Raw genomic sequence first — 20,077 nt, forward strand, 5'->3', positions numbered from 1 at the left:
CAGGAATAGAAAGTTTAAATAGGCAAAGCCATGAAGATAAACGGCTCAGATCTGTCTTGTGACCTACAAAAACATCATAATTAAACCTTCATGTTTCCAAATTGCTACTGTAAAAACAGTCGTGTACTACTCTTCCTTTGTATCTCACCGAGGGTAAAGCTCGGTAATAGATACACCATTTATAGACCTTGGTGTTGACTTAGTTGTGGATGGGCGCAGTTGTGTTTCCTGGGAATCATTCTCTGAGGAAGATTTCTCTGTCTCGTTTCTGTTATAAACGGAAAAGGAAGGTGACGATGGTATTGGAAGAGAGAAAGATGAGCTACTGAACATGAGATTAACTGATGCCATGGTGGGTCTGTCAGCAACATCCTCTTGAACACATAGCAATCCAATGTGAATGCAACGCATTACTTCACTTATCGAACAATTTCCTCTCAAAGTTGTATCTATCAACTCAAAGGCCGAGTTTTCCCTCCAATGTCTCCATGCCTACAAGAATTCGTCAACATAAGCATATAAAATCAGAGATAGGTTCTATGATTTGTATATGCGAGTCAAGGATGATGATGAATGACAAGTAGTTTTAGTACTCATGAATTGTGCAATTTTGTGATGGGTTGGATCAGTTCATATTCAAGTTTAGGTTAGTTTCATGATTTCCTCTCATAATGGATCATTGACTAGAGAAGTTGTGTGGGTTAGAAATGTCTTTTCTTTATTTATCTTGGGTTTTGCTTCTTTCTAAGTTTCACTAGGTGAGTTATTTGACATGTCCTACCCAAAGAAAGATGAAGTGGAAGTGACTTATATTAGGCAGCCCAAACAGTTATAATAATGCAGCTAGGCAAGTTATCTCAAGAATTCCCTTGAAGTTAGTACACACTACTTATGAAAGAAAGTATATTACATCCAGAGTTTATACGTACATAGCTAAGAAGATTCTCAGTTTGCTCCACTTGATAAAAACTGTTGTTCTTCCGCCCACTCACAATTTCCAAAAGTAAGACACCAAAACTAAAGACATCTGACTTAACTGAGAAGAACCCATGCAATGCATACTCTGGAGCCATATATCCACTGCATTCCATATCAATACATTAGTTATTACAGTAAGAAGAAATTTTTTTTTTAGTTTGTAGTCAATGAATTAGGATATTCGAAAAAATGAACACTACTAGTATTACATTAACCAGAGAACTAAATCAAATCCAATGTAACAAACTTAGCAAATTTGAACCCAGGGAAGTGCAGGAATGCCAACTCAAAAATATTGCTCTTTTAGAATAATTTACCTCCATATAGAATAACTGAAGAATGTTTTGTCGATTTCTAAGACGTTTCACAAATTCTAGAATGATAGCTAAGATTAATAGGTTCACGGAATTTTCACTTACTATGTTCCAACAATCCTATTGGTATTTTGAGTTTGGTCGATCTCAAAAAGCCTTGCCATACCAAAATCTGAAATTTTTGGGTTCAAATCCTCATCCAACAAAACATTGCTGGCTTTGAGATCTCGATGTATAATCCTAAGTTGAGAATCTTCATGAAGATAGAGAAGCCCTCGAGCAATCCCGATGATGATTTTGAGACGCTTTTCCCAGTTCAATTGTGTGCATTTGATTGGATCTACATGTTCACACATAAAATGATCAAATTAGGATTCAGGTATTAATGCAGTTTCCAAATAATCATAACAATTACATATGCAGTTTCCTAATAATCATAACATTGCATACACAGTTTCCAAATAAAAGAATTTAATTGGATCTCATAATGAAGCTTTATGCTTAAAATAATGGATGCAGAAATATCTTTGAAATAGAGATCTCATAGGCTCTCGATGGATTATCTTTTGAAGAATCAGAAGGTACTCTTCTCCAGCCAGACATCTTAATGGGATTCCACTTTGCATCAGAAAAATAGAAGATAATTTCTATTTTTCTCTAGCCAAGAAACTCAGAAAATAGAAAGAAATGCAATTAAAAAAGAAGCAGAGACAGAGTCTAACCAAAGATGAAATAATCGAGGCTTGTATTTGGCAAGAATTCATAGATCAGGAGCTTTTCTTCTCCTTGTAAGCTGTAGCCGAGGAGCCGCACAAGATTTCTGTGCTGCAACTTCGCCACTAACACCACCTCATTCTTAAATTCTAGTTCACCTTGTCTAGAATTTCTAGAAAGCCTCTTCACAGCAACTTCTTGTCCATTCAAAAGCATACCCTGTATACTATTTGTATTAGAAGATACTAGAAAAAGTGTGGTCTTGTATAGACTGATTTAAAAACACCTTTAGGAATTCAGAATGCAAATTTATATTGTACATGTTAAGAATTTGCTGTATACTTGCATCATAGTTTTGTATCATTACCTTATAAACGGGACCGAATCCACCTTTTCCAAGCATATTCAAATCAGAGAAATTGGCCGTGGCAGCTTTTATTGTATCAAAGTCGAATTGGAATGATTCCACCATGCTAATCTCATTCAAACCTTAAATCCCCCAAATGCAAAACAATAAAATCAATCAATATTTGCCTAATAAAAGTTCTTCCAAATTTTATGCAGTGAGCATAGGTAGCCAAAGCTTTATATTTCCTTTCAGCAAAACTAGTTCTGTAGGGAGTAGAATATGTTTCTCCCAAGGGATTTTCAATGGGTCATTAATGTTTGCCCCTAATATTTTGTTTTTCCCTACACAGCTCCTTTTGATTCCTCCCACAATCATCAGGATATAATGAAATTAATCCATTATTAGTGTTTTTCCTGCAAACAATTTTTTTTGGAGACATGGAAACCAAAATAAAATGTAGAAGATAGAGAAGTATTTGAACTATAGTTGCTCACCATCAACTTCAATCTTTGGCTTCCTCCTCATCCAAAAATATATACATATGCCAGAAACAAGTAGAACTCCTGTTATTGGCAGGACCACAGCAATAATAACAATATTTGATGAACTTTTCCCTTTCCCTGCCAAAACCCAAATATTTATTTTCAAGTATGATCTATTTTCTTGAAATTGATATTGAGGAATGTTAATAGTTCATTGGTGGAGCTAAAGGAGAAAATCAGAAACAGAGAGAGAGAGAGGAATGAAAGAGTACCATCTCCTTTACCTTGTGTCGTATTGGTGGTGGCGGTGGTGTTGGTGCCTCCACCATCAACAGTCAGTGGGGTCGGTGAAAGAGAAGCCTGCGTTGGGGACGGAGGTGGCGGAGGAAACATGTCAAAGAAGAGATAAGAATCGTACCTTAAGAAGCAACTGGAAGTATAAACATTCCCTCCCGATCTCCAATTACAACAAGTTGGAATGTCTGTAATTATGCTTTGGAGGCAGGAATAACAGTTACTGTCCGACAAGTCGCTTGTGCACTGCAACATACCATATACAGAACTAAAGCTATTCACAGAACTGGTCTGTCCAGTCGCAAACTTGGAAGGGCTACCAGCAGCCGCAATCGACAAGTTATGCATTAGACCTGCAACTCTCTGGTTAAACAGAGTCACATCTGTCACGTTGTCCACCGGGAAGACGTAGATTTTAGGGCTTTGATTGTCGATTTGGCCGAAGAAGTCCCAGTCAGCGTAGCGTAAGACACAAGCCCAATAGCGTATCATTCCTTCCTTTCCAAGAGGACAACGTCGAACGATCTCAATAGTCGAAGTATTCACACAGTTCCGGCATTCATCTTGGGTGGCATCTCCTCTGCACTGGACCAAACCATAAACTCGGTTGGGATCTTCGCCGTATACGGTGGTGTTGAAAAGGGTTAAGGGAGTATTGTTGTATAGGGAAGAGAAGGTGTTGTTGAGATTAGTTTCGAATGGGCTGTTGGTAGTATAATTGGCGGAATTGTAACAGGAGTAGATGGAAGGATCCTCAGCTTTCGATATAAAGAGAATCTGAAACAGCAAAGCAAGAGTTGCGAATAAGATAAAGGTGGGATTGGGATTTGATGCAAGAACACGCCGCATGGTATACAAAGCTACAAGGAGGAGAAGAAGAAGAGTTGAAGACGAAGTACAGACTTTTTTTGTTTTTGTTTTTCGGTATGAAGAAAATTATTTTTTTGGGAATTGGGACCTTTATATATATTCTGAAGGAAAAGGAGTGTGGCCTCACGGTGTCAATTTGGAACAGTAATCGTATACCGAAATCGAAACCACCCGTGTAAAATCGTATCAAATCGTATCGTTGCAAAAATGGTACGGTACAATATGGTCAAATGGTATTGACCACGATATGGTATGATATCGATATTAAATACAATACCGTTGGTATATATCGAAATCGTACTATTTTAAAAGATATATTTATAAAATTAAATAAATGTAAAAACAGTAGAGTGATTTGACCACACAGTTTGAATTTGAAACCATAAAGAGAAATTATATCCAGCCTGACCCTTTATTGTCAGACTGTCACATGTCTTGTACATAAAACCATCTATTAAATGCTTTTCTCTATTGCTTTTCAGAAGGCATCAGTTGGAATTATGCTCTAGTAGCAGAAGCAACAGCCGCCAAAAGAGCTATTATGATTGCAATGTCTCTTAATATTAAGAAGATCATAGAGAGTGACAATCTCCTTGTCGTGCAGATTCTCAGTGGCAAATCGCAATCCATCCCTTGGCGCATTGCTCCCATTGTGGCCGATTGTATGTTTTCGGTTCAGTTTTTTTATGAGATTTACTTCTCTCATACTCTTCGTGAGGGTAACTCTATAGCAGACTGCCTAGCCTCTGCAGGAGCCGCATCACAATTGTCTACTTTCTCTAATTCCCCTCCTCCGGGTATCCTCTCTTGCTTGTACTTTGACTTTGTTGGAACTTTGTTCTTTTGCTAATAAATTTGTTTACCAAAAAAAAAAAAAAAAAATCATCTATTAAATGGTTTTATACATAAAACAATAAACCATCTTTTTTATTTTTTGTGTCAGACTGTCAATGTCAATATGTCATAAATAATTAAACCACAATAAGGGCACGGATCCCGTTGCATTTTTACTACTTATACCACTTTAAATACATTCAAATCTTAAACTTCACACCCCACATACCGTTTTTTCATACAGAACGAATATCGTTTTTCATACAGTTTTTATATCGTATCAAAATTGTATCAAAACGGTACGATATCGGTATTAAAAATGATATTTTTAAACTGTATGATACGGTATCGATATTGGGTACCTATTTTTTGTACTGTACCAATTGACAAGCCTAGTGTGCCCTATGCCAGCTGTCCCATGAGTCTATCTCTCTCCTCCCCATGTGAAACGACACCTCTGTCCCCTTATTTTAATGAGGAGAGAGAAAAACACATGAGATTGCTAACGTAGGCCGCACCCCGTACAGAAAACTGCTTCCCATATTTTAAATAGAGTTGAAGACAAAATACAGACTTTTTTTTTTTTTTTTTGGTATGAAGAGAATTATTTATTAAAGCATGAGAAACGCATGGTATCCAAATTACATAAGTCGAATATCCAAAGAGTGTGAATATGGACAAAGAAATCGTACACGCAACAGACAGTGCCTTCCTTGACAGATAGTCAACCACGCTGGACGTGATACTTAATGTCCTAAATAATAGATGTGATCTCCAAAAAAAAGCAGAGTCCGAACGAAGTACAGACTTCAAACGTCAACGCTTTTTTTCTGGTCAACAAAAATAAGTCAACGCGTTTGGTGTTGAAAAATAGTATATGGCGAGTCTTCGACCAAAAACACCAATGACGTGAGTGCCCGACAATAGCTCTAGGCGTCTAGCTGTTCAGATAAGGACAAATGTAATGTTGGCCACGGTCAAGGACTCCACACATAAGGGTTTAATTGATCAGCCCAACCCATTAAAGGTAGAACTGTCCGCATGTGTGAACCTCTATGCATGCTTTTATTGGCCATTACCTAGGGGTCCAGTCCCAACCTGAGTTTATGATGGTTTTAGTTTTAGGTTTTATAGCTTTAGTTGATTGCTGATAAATTTTTACATATTTAATTTCTATAGTTTCATTGTTCTCGGATTTCAAATTCTATTTTAAAACCCTAAAATTGTAATTAAATTGAAGTTTTCTATTTCAAATCTGATTCTTTTAATTCTGATTTGCATGCTGAAACTGAATATTATTTATGCTCTTCCTAAATTTGAATATCTACAATTTTGTTTTGAGTTCTTAAAGTTCCATAATCGATCCTGCAATTCGAGTTTGCCTTTCAATTTCCTAGTTCCAATAGGATTGCTCATAACTTGAGATCCATCTATTAGAATTGGATAAAAAAATGACATAAAGAGGGCCCTAATGATAAAAAATCTGGGCCAAATAGGGTCAATCAAGCCAACCCACCCTAGCCCAGCCTGATCAAGGTCAATCAGGGTGGGCCTGGGTTGGGCTGAGCCCAACAAGGTTGGACTTGGGTTGAGTTTTTTAGACCCTGAGTTAGGGTCAGGGCGGGCCTGGGCTAAGCTAAAGGGTTCCAGGGTTAGGCTAGGATTTTAAAAAACCTGGCCCAACCCCACCCTATTTCACCCCTACCCTTAACTATGCATAAGGGCCACTCTTCCCCTATCATTATCATTGTCATTTCATTTCATTTCATTATCATTACTACTTTTAAAAGTACAAACTGTCTTTATTTTCGTATACTTTTTCAGTAGACAAAAGCACCTTTTCCCTTCTAACAATAACAATAACAACCACTTTTAAAAGTACAAAGTGTTTTTTGTTTTCGTATACTTTTTCAGTAGACAACAGTACCCTTCCCCTTCTAACAACCAAAAACCTCTACATGAAGCATTCTTCCCCGTTCCCGATCAGGCACACACCTGCTACCCTGATTTCTCTCTCTCTCTCTCTCTCTCTCTCTCTCTCTCTCTCTCACACACACACACACACACACACACACAAAGGCGTTATTCGCATCCATTTGGTGGACGGGCCATCGGCGAACAGCCGCCAGTTCCAAAAGAATCCGAACAGTGACAAGTTTGGGCACTGGAGCATAAGAGTCATGATAATTGACACCCTCAATTTGAGAGTACCCTTTTGCAACAAGACGTGCCTTATAACACTCAATACTGGCATCGGAGCCGCGCTTAATCTTATACATCCATTTTGATCCAATGCGTTTTTTGCCAGGACGAAGAGGCACAGTGACCATGTGTTATTTTGAGACAGAGCTTGAATTTTGTCCTGCATAGTGTCTCTCCATTCCTTGTGTTTCATGGCCTCGGTAAAGATGGCAGATTCATTCTCAAGAGTAACAAATGTAAGAAATGCCCAATGAAAGTTGTGATCATATGTAAGAAAATTTTGTAAAGGATAGGACGGTGGCAAACCTGCATTTGGGAAGACAACTACGTTGGGCTGCACAAGCATTGGTAGTCTTGAAGATAGCGGGGTGGCTGGCGATGCTACTGAGGTCGAACTGATGGTGAGGGAGGTGGGGTAGTGGTATTTGGTGAAGAGAGGTCATCAAGAGATGGGTCATCCGTGTGGGATGGTGGCAAGGGAAGAACGGGTGAGCCAAGTGGCATAGGTGTAGGGAGGGTAACATAAGGAAAAATGTGTTCCTGAAACACTACGTCCTGTATCACGTAAATTTTTTTTGTTGGGGATCAAGCACACGGTAACCTTTCTGGCCATGGGACTATCCAATGAACACCCCTGAGGAAGCCCGCTTATCAAACTTATGCTAGACAACATGATTCCATCCAAAAATAGACAACCAAAAACCCGCAAATGGGAAAGATTGGGTGTTTTGTTATGGAGGGCTTCATAAGGGATACGCCCTTGTAGACTTTGGTTGGAAGACGATTAATCAAGTACGCTGTTGTCAAAACACACTCCCCTCAAAACTCAATAGGTATACTAGACTGAAAATGAAGTGCCCAAGAAACATTGAGGAGATGTCTATGTTTACGCTCCACAACGCTATTTTGTTGTGGAGTGGCAACACAACTGGATTGTTGGAGGACCCCCAAAGATTGAAGATATGTCGAAGTGGGATGGTTAAAAATCCAGTGACATTATCGGACCAAATGCACTTAATGGTGATGTTTAATTGATTATAACCCAAAGCAAAAAATTGTGGAATTTAGTAGTTAACTTTAGATTTAGATGACATAAGAAATAACCATTTACTTCGAGAATAATCATCCACAATAGTTGAAAAATAACGGGCACCAGATAAAAAAGTGGTCCGGTATGGCCCCCTAACATCAAAATGTACTAAATAAAAACAAGACGTAATTGTGATTACACTAGTAGGAAAGGGAAGATGAGATTGGTTAGCTATAGGAAATACGGTGCAAGTGCAATTATTAGAAATGGAAATTGCAGGAGTAAGATGATGCAAAAGCAACACAGAAGAGTAACTCGGTTGACCCAACTTGACCCGACCTCCAATGCTAAAGGTCAAAGTAATTGCCAGGGCCAGTCACCGAAGCAAAGGGAAGTGTCAAATCAAGGAGGTAGAAGACACCATGCTTGCTACCTGTCGCAACAGTCCTCTTCGAATGTGGGTCTTGAAAGAGGCACGAATCAACAGCGAAGGTGACAAGAAATTTAGAAGAAGTAGTGAGCTTGTTTATAGACAACAAATTATATTTAAAAGATGGAACAAGTAAGACCCGTTCTAAAGTAAAGCAAGGAAATAAAGTGACAAAAGCAAAACAACCATTGGATAAGGTGATAAGCAATGAAGAGGTGCAACGTGTAACTGCAGTAAAAAAGGAGGCATCAAAGGCAATGTGTTTAGTTGCTCCAGAATCTACAATCCAAGTAGAAATGACATTAGAACAAAGAATGTTACCTGCCAAGGTGACCAAAGGATGATTACTAGGAGGAATTAGAGTGAGGAGATGTTGAATATGCTCGAATGTAAGAGAAGGGGTGTCGGGCTGAGAAGGAGATGACTCAGTGGCGGTAGCCACGGCAAATCGTGGGTGGTGCCTCGAGAAGAACCAAATTGTACATCATTGTGCTTTGATGTCACGGCGAGAGGTCCACCATTCAGGATAGCCATTCTTCTTGAAACAACGACTCTCCGAGTATCCATCCTTATTACAATAAGTGCAATGATATTGAGGCTTGGAAGAGGGCTGTCCGGTTCATTGGGAATGAGACGGATCAGCAGAAATTCGGCTAGCAGCCATGGCAGCCGAGTCATGTAGAGATGATCGTACATCATGTATGGAACGTTACCGTTCCTCTCAAGGAAAAAGAGCATAGGACTTATTAACTGTGGGTAAAGATTCCATGAGCAAGATCTAGGAATCGTTCAAGCCTTGAAGAAAATCCATTAAATAATCCGTCTCCAAAAATTCTTGAAGAGGTTTCAATGCACCACAAGAGCAAGGTGGTAGGGCATGATAAGAAAGCAACTCATCATGGTAGCCTTTAACAGTGGTGTAATAAGCCAAAATTGAATCTGTGCCTTGGACATGGGTAGAAAGAGCACGCCGAATCTCAAAGATGCGTGGAGCATTTTTTTGAGAAAATCGATCACGAAGATTGTTCAGCACATCAAAAGCCGAATCAAGCCATAAAGTACTACGAGATATGGAAGAAATAGTGTAGTGTAAGATCCAAGAATGTACCATGCTGTTGCACCGAATCCAATTAGGTAAATCGGTAGAGTTGGAGTCAGGCTTCAAAAGAGTACCATCAACAAAGGAAAGCTTTTTCTTTGCTTCAAGCACCATGATCATGAAAGAAACCGGAATGGTGGAAGACAATGCATCTGCCGGCAACGTTTTAGAAGCAGTCGCCGCCGTAGTGTTGGAATCACCAGGCATGACTGACTAAAGATGGGTCGATTAGGCTGATACCATGTCAAACCTCACTATCCAAAATGGATTGTATTGATCGGATTTTCTCTCCACAATTGTGGGATATATAAATCTTTGTATGATTGAGTTACCTAATTCTACTTCTACCAATATGGAAATTGCAACAAATATGGTATCTAGGATAAGAATGAATAGGTGGAGAGATTAGATGATAAGACAATCTCTCTCGCTCTCTCCCCGGCCCTTCCAAATGTCAAATTGTTCTATCTTGGTGATGGAAGATAGTATTGGCATGGACGTACGCAAGCTTGCTAATTGGAAGTCTATGAACTATCCATGTAGATCAATTTCTATTCCAAATGTTCATTCTGTATTAAAGGAAACGAAAATACTTCAATCCCGGAAAGGAGAAGGCTGCTGGTTGACTCTCTCGTCCAGGGGGGAGGCCAATAATTCGTTATTAGAGAGAGTATACACTAACCAGCAATAATTTCTTTCTTTGTAATCCCTGTTTTCGGATGCAAGCAATGATTTCATTCTCCAGATGATCAAAGTTTAGAACTTAGTCTGTATTGATTGTCGAATTTTAATTAAAATTTAGAACAACCAAATTGGATTCTATTTATAATCATGAAAATATGAAACAATATGTCAAGAGTCAAGAGTCATTTTTATAAGTAAGCAGTATTTTCTCATTTCAGGCTCTATTTACCAGTGATTTCACCCTCTGTTTTTATGCACTACCCTTCCTCTGTGTCTCACCGAGGGTACAACTCAGTAATAGATGCATCATTGGTAGACCTTGGTGTTGGCTTAATTGTGGATGAACCTGACTCTGTTCCTTGCGAATAATTCTCTGAGGAAGATTTGTCTGCCTCGTTTCTGTTATGAATGAAAAAGCCAGGTGATGATGGTACTGGGAGAGTGATGGATGAGCTATTGAACATGAGATCAACTGATGCAATGGTGGGTCTGTCAGCAACATTTTCTTGAACACATAGCAATCCAATGTGAATGCATCGCATCACTTCATTTATCAAACAATTTCCTCTCAAAGTTGTATCCATCAACTCCAAGACTGTGTTGTCCCTCCAATTTCTCCATGCCTACAAGATTTCATCAACATATGCATATGAAATCTAATGATCTATAAAATGAGAGAGAGAAGTTGTGTGGGTTAGAAATGCTTTTATTAATTTTTTCATTTTTTCTCCCATGTTTCATTAGGTGGGTTGTTTGAGATGTCCTACCTGAAGAAAGATGAAGTGGAAATGATTTATATATGGGGTAGCCCAAACAGTTGGGATAACACAGCAAGGCAAGTTTTCTCAAGAATTGTTTTGTAGTAGTAGTAGTAGTAGTGGTAGTCATCTCTTATAAAAGAAAGTGTATTACATCCAGAGTTCCATACTTACACAGCAAAGAAGGTCCTCAGTTTGCTCCAATTGATAAAAACTGTTCTTCCGACCGCTCACAATTTCCAATAGTAAGACACCAAAACTAAAGACATCTGACTTAACTGAGAAGAACCCATGTAATGCATACTCTGGAGCCATATATCCACTGCATTCCATCTCAATACAGTTAGTTATAACAACAGTAAGCAATATTTGAAAATATGAACAAACAAAACTGCTACTATTACATTAACCAGATAACTACATGAAATGTGATGTAACCAACTTTAGAAAATTTGAGGACAGGGGAGTGCAATAATGCCTATTCAAAAATATGGTTCTTTTAGTGCTATTCACCCCCACCAAGAATAACTGAAGAATGTGTTGTTGATTTATAAGAAAATTAGCAAATTCTTGAATGATAGCTATGTAATATCAATAGGTTAATGGAATCTTCACTTACTATGTTCCGACAATCCTACTGGTATTTTCAGTTTGGTCGACTACAAAAAGTCTTGCCATTCCAAAATCTGAAATTTTTGGGTTCATCTCCTCATCTAACAAAACATTGCTGGCTTTGAGATCTCTATGTATAATCCTAAGTCGAGAATCTTCATGAAGATAGAGAAGCCCACGAGCAATCCCTCTTATGATTTTGTGACGCTTTTCCCAGTCCAATTGTGTGCGTTTGATTGGATCTATATGTTCAAACATAAAAAGATCAAATAAGTATTCAGATATTAGCAACTTATCATAATCAAAGCAATTCCATATGCAGTTTCCAAATAAAAGGAATTAATTGGATCTCATAGCTAAGCTTTATGCCTAAAATAAGGGATGCAGTAGTGTCTTTGAAATACAGATCTCACAGGTTCTGTAGTGATAATCTTTTGTAAAATCAAAGGTACTCTTCTCCAACCAGACATCTTAATGGGTATCTTCTTTGCATTGGAAAAATACAAGATATTTTTCAAAGAACTTCAAAAAAACAGAAAGAAATACACTTGAAAGGGAAGCAGAGATAGAGTCTTACCAAATATGAAGTGATCGAGGCTTGCATTTGGCAAGAATTCATAGATCAGGAGCTTTTCTTCTCCTTGTAAGCTGAAGCCAAGGAGTCGTACAAGATTCCTATGCTGCAACTTGGCCACTAACACCACCTCATTCTTAAATTCTAGTTCACCTTGTCCAGAATCTCTAGATAGCCTCTTCACAGCAACTTCTTGTCCATTCAAAAGCTTACCCTGTATACTATTTGTATTAGAGGATCCTCTCAAAAGTGTGGACTTGTATAGACTGATTTAAAACAACCTTTCAGAATTCAGAATGCAACTTTAAACTGTAAATGTTAAGAATTTGTTGCATGCTTGCATCATAGTAATGGATCATTACCTTGTAGACGGGACCGAATCCACCTTGTCCAAGCTTATTCATATCAGAGAAGTTGGCTGTGGCAGCTCTTATTGTATCAAAGTCAAATTGCAAGGATTGTGCCATATTGATATCAGCCACACCTTAAAAACCAACCCCAAAAATAAAATAAAAAATAAACAAAATCAATCAATACTTCCCAAATAGAAATGCTTTGATGAAAACATGCAAACAATTTCGTATAGTGAGCATAGCTGGCCAAGTGTTTCTTTCCTTGGATTCAAACTAGTTCTCTAGGGAGTTCTGCAATATGTTTCTCCCAAGAGATTTTCCAAGGGAAATTACTGTTTGCCTAATAGTTTGTTTTTCCCTGCACAGCTCCTCTTGATTCCTCCCACAATCAAAAGAATATAATGAAATCAATCCATTATATATGTTAAATTTTCTACATACAAAATTTCAGATACATTGACACCTAAATAAAATATAAAAGACAAGAGAAGGATTAAAGTATAGTTGCTCACCATCAATTTCACTCTTTGGCTTCCTCCTTATAAAAAACCATATAAATAGGGCAGAAACAAGAATAACTACTGTTATTGCCACGACGACAATAATAATGACAATAGTCGACGAATTGTTTCCTTTCCCTGCAAAAACCAAAATCTTTCTTTTCATGTGTGATCCAATTGATTGATTTAAAAGGATTTATAGCAAATGATGCATTTTTTTTTTTGGTAGAAATAGCAAATGATGCATGAATACACATAAAAAATAGACAGTCTTGAAGTTAAAAGGTGTGTGTTTAAGGGGAGGGGGGTCAATCTTGCTTCTAATAGAAAAAAATTAGAAGTAAAAAATAAAATGAAACATCAATCAGTATTAACTAGAGCTCCTAAAAGCATAACATACCCTGTGTTACTGTACTGTTTGCCGGTGGAGGCAAGGAAAGAGGAGGAGGAGTTGAAGGAGGTGATGGAGGTGGTGGAGCAGCAATTGATTCATAGAAAGGATCATTGAGCTCAAACCTCAAATTACAGCTGGGCATGAGAACTCTCCCACCTTGCTTTGCATTGCAACAATTTGGGATATCACCAACAGCTTCAACTAAGCATTTATTGCAATCATTCTGAGATATATCAGGAGTACACTGAACTAACCCATAAATCTTCTCAAAGGTGCTTGTATAATTTACAGACCCAGCTGCAAACATTCGAGTGGAAGAACCAAAGATAGCTTGGTTCACAAGGTTATTCATTAAATCTGCCAAAGTCTGATTAAATTGAACTGGGTTTGACACATAATTGACATTCCACAAATACCAAGTTGGATTTTCTTGAATAGTTGAGAAGATGAACTGATCTGAGTACCTTAACATGCATAAATCATACCATACTATTGCACCTGTTTGATTGGGACAAAGTTGTGTGATATCTTTGCTTGCCATGTTAACACAATTTTGACATTCTTGGGAAGTAATATCGCCTCTGCACAGAAAGAGACCGTAGACTGTGTTGGAATTCTGGGTAATTGTTGTGTTGTAAAATCCAGTACTATTGATAGCATTAGAGGATATAGAAGATAGAAGATGGTTGAGATTGGTTTGGGATTTGCTGTTAGCAGTGTAATTAGTTCCTGAGCAGGAATTGGCTGCAAAATTTGGTTGCAGAGTGCTTTGGCTCAACAACCAGAGGAGACTAGAAGAAAGAAGAAAGAGCAATCCAGAGCACTGCATCATCGCTTATGGCTGTCGCTGCTGGAATTTCACTCTGATTTGTATAGTTGTAACATTTATGTTTGGTTGCAGAGTGTTTTGAGATAGGTTGCAAAGCACAAGGAAATGAATTATTAATGTCACCATATGAATTGAATATTCATTACGAGGGGAAGACTTTGAATTCTAACACGCCAAAGCAGGTTTTTCCACCCTAGAAACCGAATTTTTTTCGTGTACAGTTCCTTGACCGGTGAGGTTCCCTAGTTTCTCACAAGAGGGGGGGTGGGACCCACCCGGGGCACCTAACCGAATAGTCTGCCCAGGTGGGGTCCACCCCCCTTTTGTGAGAGGAACTAGGGAACTGCACCAGTCAGGAACCGTAGACGATAATTGTCCCAAGAAACCACCTAGAAAGCACAATTGGTCTTTCGGTCATTCGGTAAACCGAGGGATGACTAAAAGCAAGTCCAATGTAGGATGTAGCATGCACCGAAGCATAAGGAAAAAGGAAGCATACGCGGCTGCGCAAGTGGGGTTCATTCTTTAGATTTTTCATTGGTTTAACAGACAAATTCCTTCTTACACTGCCTCATTGGGAAATCCTCCTCCTTACAATATAGGTATAAAAAAGTCAAAAATCTTGATTCCATGGCATAGGAGAATTGGATAGGAAAAGGGAATTTTTATCTGCTGTTGTACAGGCAGTGCTGCTATGTGCATCGTGTGGCGCAACAGCAGCCATGTGTGCACAACAGGCCCCACTGTGCAGACATGGCCGCTGTTGCGCCGCACGATGCGTATAGCAACGGCTTCTGTACAGTAGCGGATAAAGGTCCTAGAAAAAGGACCTATAATTTAGGATGTCAAATTAAAGACCTAATTCAAGTATATTATATGCTTTGTATTGCAAATATTTGCTTGTACGTTTATAATCTAGATTTGCTTGAATTTTATGTGTTTTCACTAATTTAATTTGTTTACTTTTATTTTGACATAGTAGAGTTGAATTTCGATTGTATTCTATCAAAAAAATAAAAATGTGATCATATTCAAACTCGGTACACCAAGAAATTGCTAGGATCTTTTGTAGTTCATATCGGAAAGAGACATCCCTCCGGACAATTGTTAAGTACAATAGTGTTTTTTTTATCACATTTTTTTTTTATTTAGGCTCCCTTTGTTTTGGCTTACATGTGAAAATTGTACATTGAAAAATTTTATATGTTGACAAATTTTTTAATGTTTGTTTACCATTTATTTTACATGGTAAAATTATTTAAAATAATTACATAAGATGTCATTACAACAAATTTGAATTAGATAATCTATATTATATGATTGTAATAATCATATATCGACAAGAGACCCACAAATACATAGGTCTTATGTGATCCAAGATACACTCAATGTGAAACACTTTTATCTTTAATTTTATTTTGTCAATAGTGAGGTTGATAGCCACTCATCATATCTATTGATCTGAATAAATATATTCTTACCAATATATATATATATATATGAAAATTAAGATACCTTGCATAATCCCAAACAGCTAAGCCTAATTTGCTAGAAACAGGCTTTAAGTGGCTCAGTAGATATGCTAGAGGACTTCTACCTGTGCTACTCTATTGTCTAATGTACTCTATTTAGGCCTTAATCTTCCACTTGTCTTGTCTGGGCCAGATACAGGTAAATTGGGCTAGCCATTGAGAACGCAACACATGGCCAGCAAAATCTCAACGAAGAATGATGGTTTGCGCTGCCGTGCAATATCACAACTTCCCATGTAGAGACCTACTCGAAATCTGGCGCCTGCCATCTATGTCCTACCCCTAATAGGAAACTAACTCCACCAAATCCTAACGACCTAAGGAGCCTATTTTACAGGGGCTGAAATCGTCATAAGGCAAGAGGATCGCCCAGAGACCGCCAAGTATAGAAACCTCAAATGTCAGGACTCCATATATATCCCATCTCCCACAAGGAAACTACTGACTTAGCGAAGACAATGTACCAAACAAGGACTCCTATCACCGCTTCACACCTCTTGGGAACAGAAATAAATAAGGCTACAATCGAACAGGTATGGATCAAGCTTTAGCTGTGTGATTTTGCTCTGCAATTCTTAACTATTACTAGAGAACTAACTTAAGATCTTAGAGCTCTCCCCCCCCCCCCCTGAGTCCACTGTAGCCATCTCTGGTGTTCTTCCCCTTATCTTGCAGATCTGCCGCTGTCCACAGGTTGGGAAGGCGTACAGACAATTTTTTGTTGCAACAATTTGGCGCTTTTGTGGGAAACGATCACAAAGCAATCCAACAGCCTTCTTAACAATCAACATGGTGCAAACCTGAGTCGCAACTACCTCATCAAGCTGCACAAGAGACTGCAACTAACAAGGCTAGTCCTCTAGGGCTGGTTGGCCCCACGTCTCTCTGCAGCCTCTGACGGTGTGACTGCAAACCCCAATGGAGACGAGGTACAAAGTCAAGCCTCCAGAACATTAGCCTCCTAGATTTTAGGATCTCCCAACTATCGATCCTCCTAATCCCCAAGTCTCGGCAATAGATGCTAGACTTGATGCCCTGTAGCTATAGATCCTGAACATGGAGAACCTCTTGCATAACGCTGTCAGGCAGGTCACTCAAGCTCCTAAGCCATCTGTCCACCCAAGGCGTGTCCCTCGTGATGTTGGGTATAACTTCAGTAAGTCAAGCTCAAGTAGTCCCAAGGGAAGATTTCCTAACTGCAATGATCAACTTGCCAGACAGTCCCAACAAGTCAATCCCTCGGCAGGTCAAAGATGACCTAGAAGATCATCCTTGGGTAGATCTAAGCGAAGACATTGTCACAGCCCTTGTCGAGCTGCGCCCACTAGAAGGCCCGAGAAAGAATGACCTCAAGAGATAGAGGAAGGTTTGAAAAAACAACTCTGTGACCTCAATGAACAGATGTAGAAGGTATTGAAGAGGAAACTAGGCACTGAAGACCTTAAGTTCTCCAATGACAGTGCGCTTTCCGAAGAGATCATGAAAGCCCCACTTCCAGCAGGATTAAAGCCCCCAACATTTGAGCTGCATAGTGGGAAGACAGATCCAATCGACCATCTGAATTACTTCAATTCAACTAAGATCCTAACTGGAGCACAAGATGCTATCATCTACAGAGTGTTCCCCGCTACTTTCAAGGAACCTACGAGAACATGGTTTTCACAACTCGTGTCGAAGTTAATTAAGGATTTCACTAAGCTTAGCCAGAAATTCCTTACCAACTTGCAGAATAGCCGCTAGAGTAAGAAGAACTCGGCGACGCTCATGTCGATGAAGCAGCAACCTGGTGAGTTCCTCAAAGATTATGTCAGATGCTTCAACCAAGAGTTCATGGAGGTTGAGGACTTGGACTATGCCATAGCCTTCGCCACACTCCATAACGGTGTAATAGACTGAGAGTTGCTGAGGTCATTAGCAAAGAGAGCATTAGAAAGTATCGCCAAGCTCCTGGCAAGGTACGAGAACTATGGTAATATGCTTGAGGTCTTGGCGGCTCAAAAAGAGAATGACAGCAAGAAGACTAATAAGAAGAGGATGTATCAAGATGACAATATAGCTCATACCGACCGAGGTAAAAGACAAAGATACGAGCAGCATTCAGATCGTCCCAAGAGCCCTGACATGACTTATACACCTCTTACTCATAGGAGGTCAAAGATCCAATACCAGATCAGAGATCGTGACATCTTGACATGGCCTAAAAAAAGAAGGTCTAATCCAAAAAATTGAGACCCAAGTAAGTATTGTAGATTTCATTTAAAGCATAGCCACGAAACTGACCAAGTGCAGGCACCTTAAGAGGAAGATAAAGAGCCTGATCCAACAAGGCCATCTCGGCCAATACGTGTGAAGAGAAGAAAAGACCCCAACAGAATCTTGGAGACAAGAAGAACGAGAGGAAATTAGAGGAAGAGATGACCGCTACGACAATAGAAGCTGTAATGATCGTTCGGATGACCAAAGAGGAGAGGATCTAAGAAGAGAAAGAGACTTGTCCCCAACTAACCGAGGTTAGCGACTAGAATGACCTGCTCAAGATGCCCTAGCTGGAGTAATCGCAACGATCGGTAGACTTGTCACATCAAAAATCTCATCTAATAGATAGGCCAATGCCTAAGCCAGAAATCATCTTTATACAAAAAGCTGAAGACTGGCCAGGTCATCTATTTCTCAAAAGATGGCCTCGAAAGGATAAAAACTCCTCACAATGACTTAATGGTGATAAAGATGATTATTACCAACTTCGAGGACCAAAGGGTCCTAGTGGATAACGGTAGCTCAGCCGATATATTGTTCTATCACACGTTTGAGAAGATGAATATCATACTAGAGAGACTAAAACCAATTATCTGACCTCTCTATGGTTTCTATAGCGCTCCAGTTCACATCGAAGGCTTCATTAGCCTACCAATCACCCTGGATACGAAGCCCAACCATTCCACGATGATGACCATGCTCATTGTCGTCAAGGTTGCCAATGCATAAAATGCCATACTCGACAGAACGAGACTTAATGCGTTGAAGGTATTGATGTCTACACCACATCTGAAAAATGAAGTTCCCTATGTTGAACAGAGTTGGCGAATGCAGAGGAGACCAAAAGGAAGCTTGGGAGTGTTATACTACCTTAACCCGAGTTATCCGAAACTCAGGCGAGAAGCCCTTCCTATCTAGATAGAAGGCCTTCGCAATGAGTTTGACCCGCGAAGAGTAGAGCCAACAGAAGATCTCACTATTGTTAGGTTGAACGGAGACCTTAGCAAAGCTATGTAGATTGGCACACGACTAGAGGGAAGAGAATGAGAAGCACTGATCTAATTCTTGGAAGAGAATTTTGATGTTTTTGCCTGGTCAGCCTCGGACATGTCGGGGATCGCTCAGGATGAAATAGAGCACAAGCTAAGTGTTGACCTTACAAGGAAACCCGTCTAGCAGAATTGAAGGAATTTTGGTCTTAAAAGACAAGAGAATCATCAAAGAGGAATATGATAAACTACTCAAGGCAGGGTTTATTCAAGAAATTAGATACCCAAAATGGCTGGAGAACGTGGTCAAGGTTCTAAAGGAGAATTAAAAGGGAAGAATTTGCATTGCTTTCACCGACCTCAATAAGGCTTGCCTAAAGGACACATATCCCCTACCTCGGATCGACCAAATGATTGATGCGACTATAGATCATAATGTGTTGAGCTTCATAGATTCCTATTCGGGTTACAATCAGATCAAGATGTACACGCCCAATGTCCTAAAAATAGCTTTCCTTACTAGTGACAATCAGTACTGCTACAAGGTCATTCCATTCGGGTTGAAGAATTTAGGAGCTAGCTACTAGAGACTCATCAATAAAATCTTCACAGAGCAGATTGGAAGAAATATCGAGGTATACATTGATGACATGCTCATCAAAACCATGCAAGACAAAAATCATATTTTAGACTTACGAGAAGCCTTTCAAGTCCTCAGAAGCTACTAGATAAAGCTGAACTCAGCCAAATGTGCCTTTGGCATCTCCATGGGAAAGTTACTCTGATTTATAGTCTCCAATAGAGGTATAGTAGCCAACCCATTGAAGATCAAAGCCATCTTTGACATGGCACCTCCGAGAACCATAAAGCAAGTACAAGAGCCCACCAGATGAATAGCGGCATTGGGATGCTTTATTTCCAAGCCAAGAGACAAGTGTCTCCCATTCTTTAAAGTGTTGAATGGTGTAAAGAAGTTTGAGTGGACCAACGAGAGATAGAA

The 20,077-nt window shown here is 39.2% G+C and overlaps 2 protein-coding genes across 2 annotated transcripts; both read right to left on the bottom strand.

Moving 5' to 3' along the window:
- Window positions 1–124: 124 nt before the first annotated feature.
- LOC122655338 (cysteine-rich receptor-like protein kinase 15) lies at window positions 125–13,161 on the bottom strand. The gene is made up of 15 exons (XM_043849542.1): window positions 13,090–13,161; window positions 12,587–12,708; window positions 12,228–12,438; window positions 11,658–11,892; window positions 11,213–11,360; window positions 10,560–10,903; window positions 9,353–9,558; window positions 8,448–8,776; window positions 3,122–3,908; window positions 2,850–2,975; window positions 2,374–2,495; window positions 2,015–2,225; window positions 1,398–1,632; window positions 930–1,080; window positions 125–492 (listed from the first exon to the last, which is right to left on the bottom strand). The coding sequence occupies exons 2-15, from the start codon at window positions 12,689–12,691 to the stop codon at window positions 145–147; spliced, it is 3,558 nt and encodes a 1,185-aa protein (XP_043705477.1). The 5' UTR covers window positions 12,692–12,708; window positions 13,090–13,161; the 3' UTR covers window positions 125–144.
- Window positions 13,162–13,460: 299 nt separating this feature from the next.
- On the bottom strand, window positions 13,461–14,012 carry LOC122655339 (cysteine-rich receptor-like protein kinase 25). The gene has a single exon (XM_043849543.1). It carries the CDS (start codon window positions 14,010–14,012, stop codon window positions 13,461–13,463), a length of 552 nt encoding a protein of 183 aa, XP_043705478.1.
- Window positions 14,013–20,077: the final 6,065 nt, after the last annotated feature.

Source organism: Telopea speciosissima, chromosome 3 (genome assembly GCF_018873765.1).
Source record: "Telopea speciosissima isolate NSW1024214 ecotype Mountain lineage chromosome 3, Tspe_v1, whole genome shotgun sequence".
NCBI lineage: Eukaryota > Viridiplantae > Streptophyta > Magnoliopsida > Proteales > Proteaceae > Telopea > Telopea speciosissima.

Bases quoted from the DNA above. Each gene is read 5' to 3' on its own strand.
- LOC122655339 (XM_043849543.1), bottom strand. From the start codon at position 14,012: ATGGCAAGCAAAGATATCACACAACTTTGTCCCAATCAAACAGGTGCA.
- LOC122655338 (XM_043849542.1), bottom strand. From the start codon at position 12,691: ATGGCACAATCCTTGCAATTTGACTTTGATACAATAAGAGCTGCCACA. The intron at 11,893-12,227 runs GTAAGACTCTAT...TTGAACATATAG, and splicing joins CCTCGATCACTTCATATTTG to ATCCAATCAAACGCACACAA. The intron at 3,909-8,447 runs GTGACTGGCCCT...TTGCTGTTTCAG, and splicing joins TGACACTTCCCTTTGCTTCG to ATTCTCTTTATATCGAAAGC.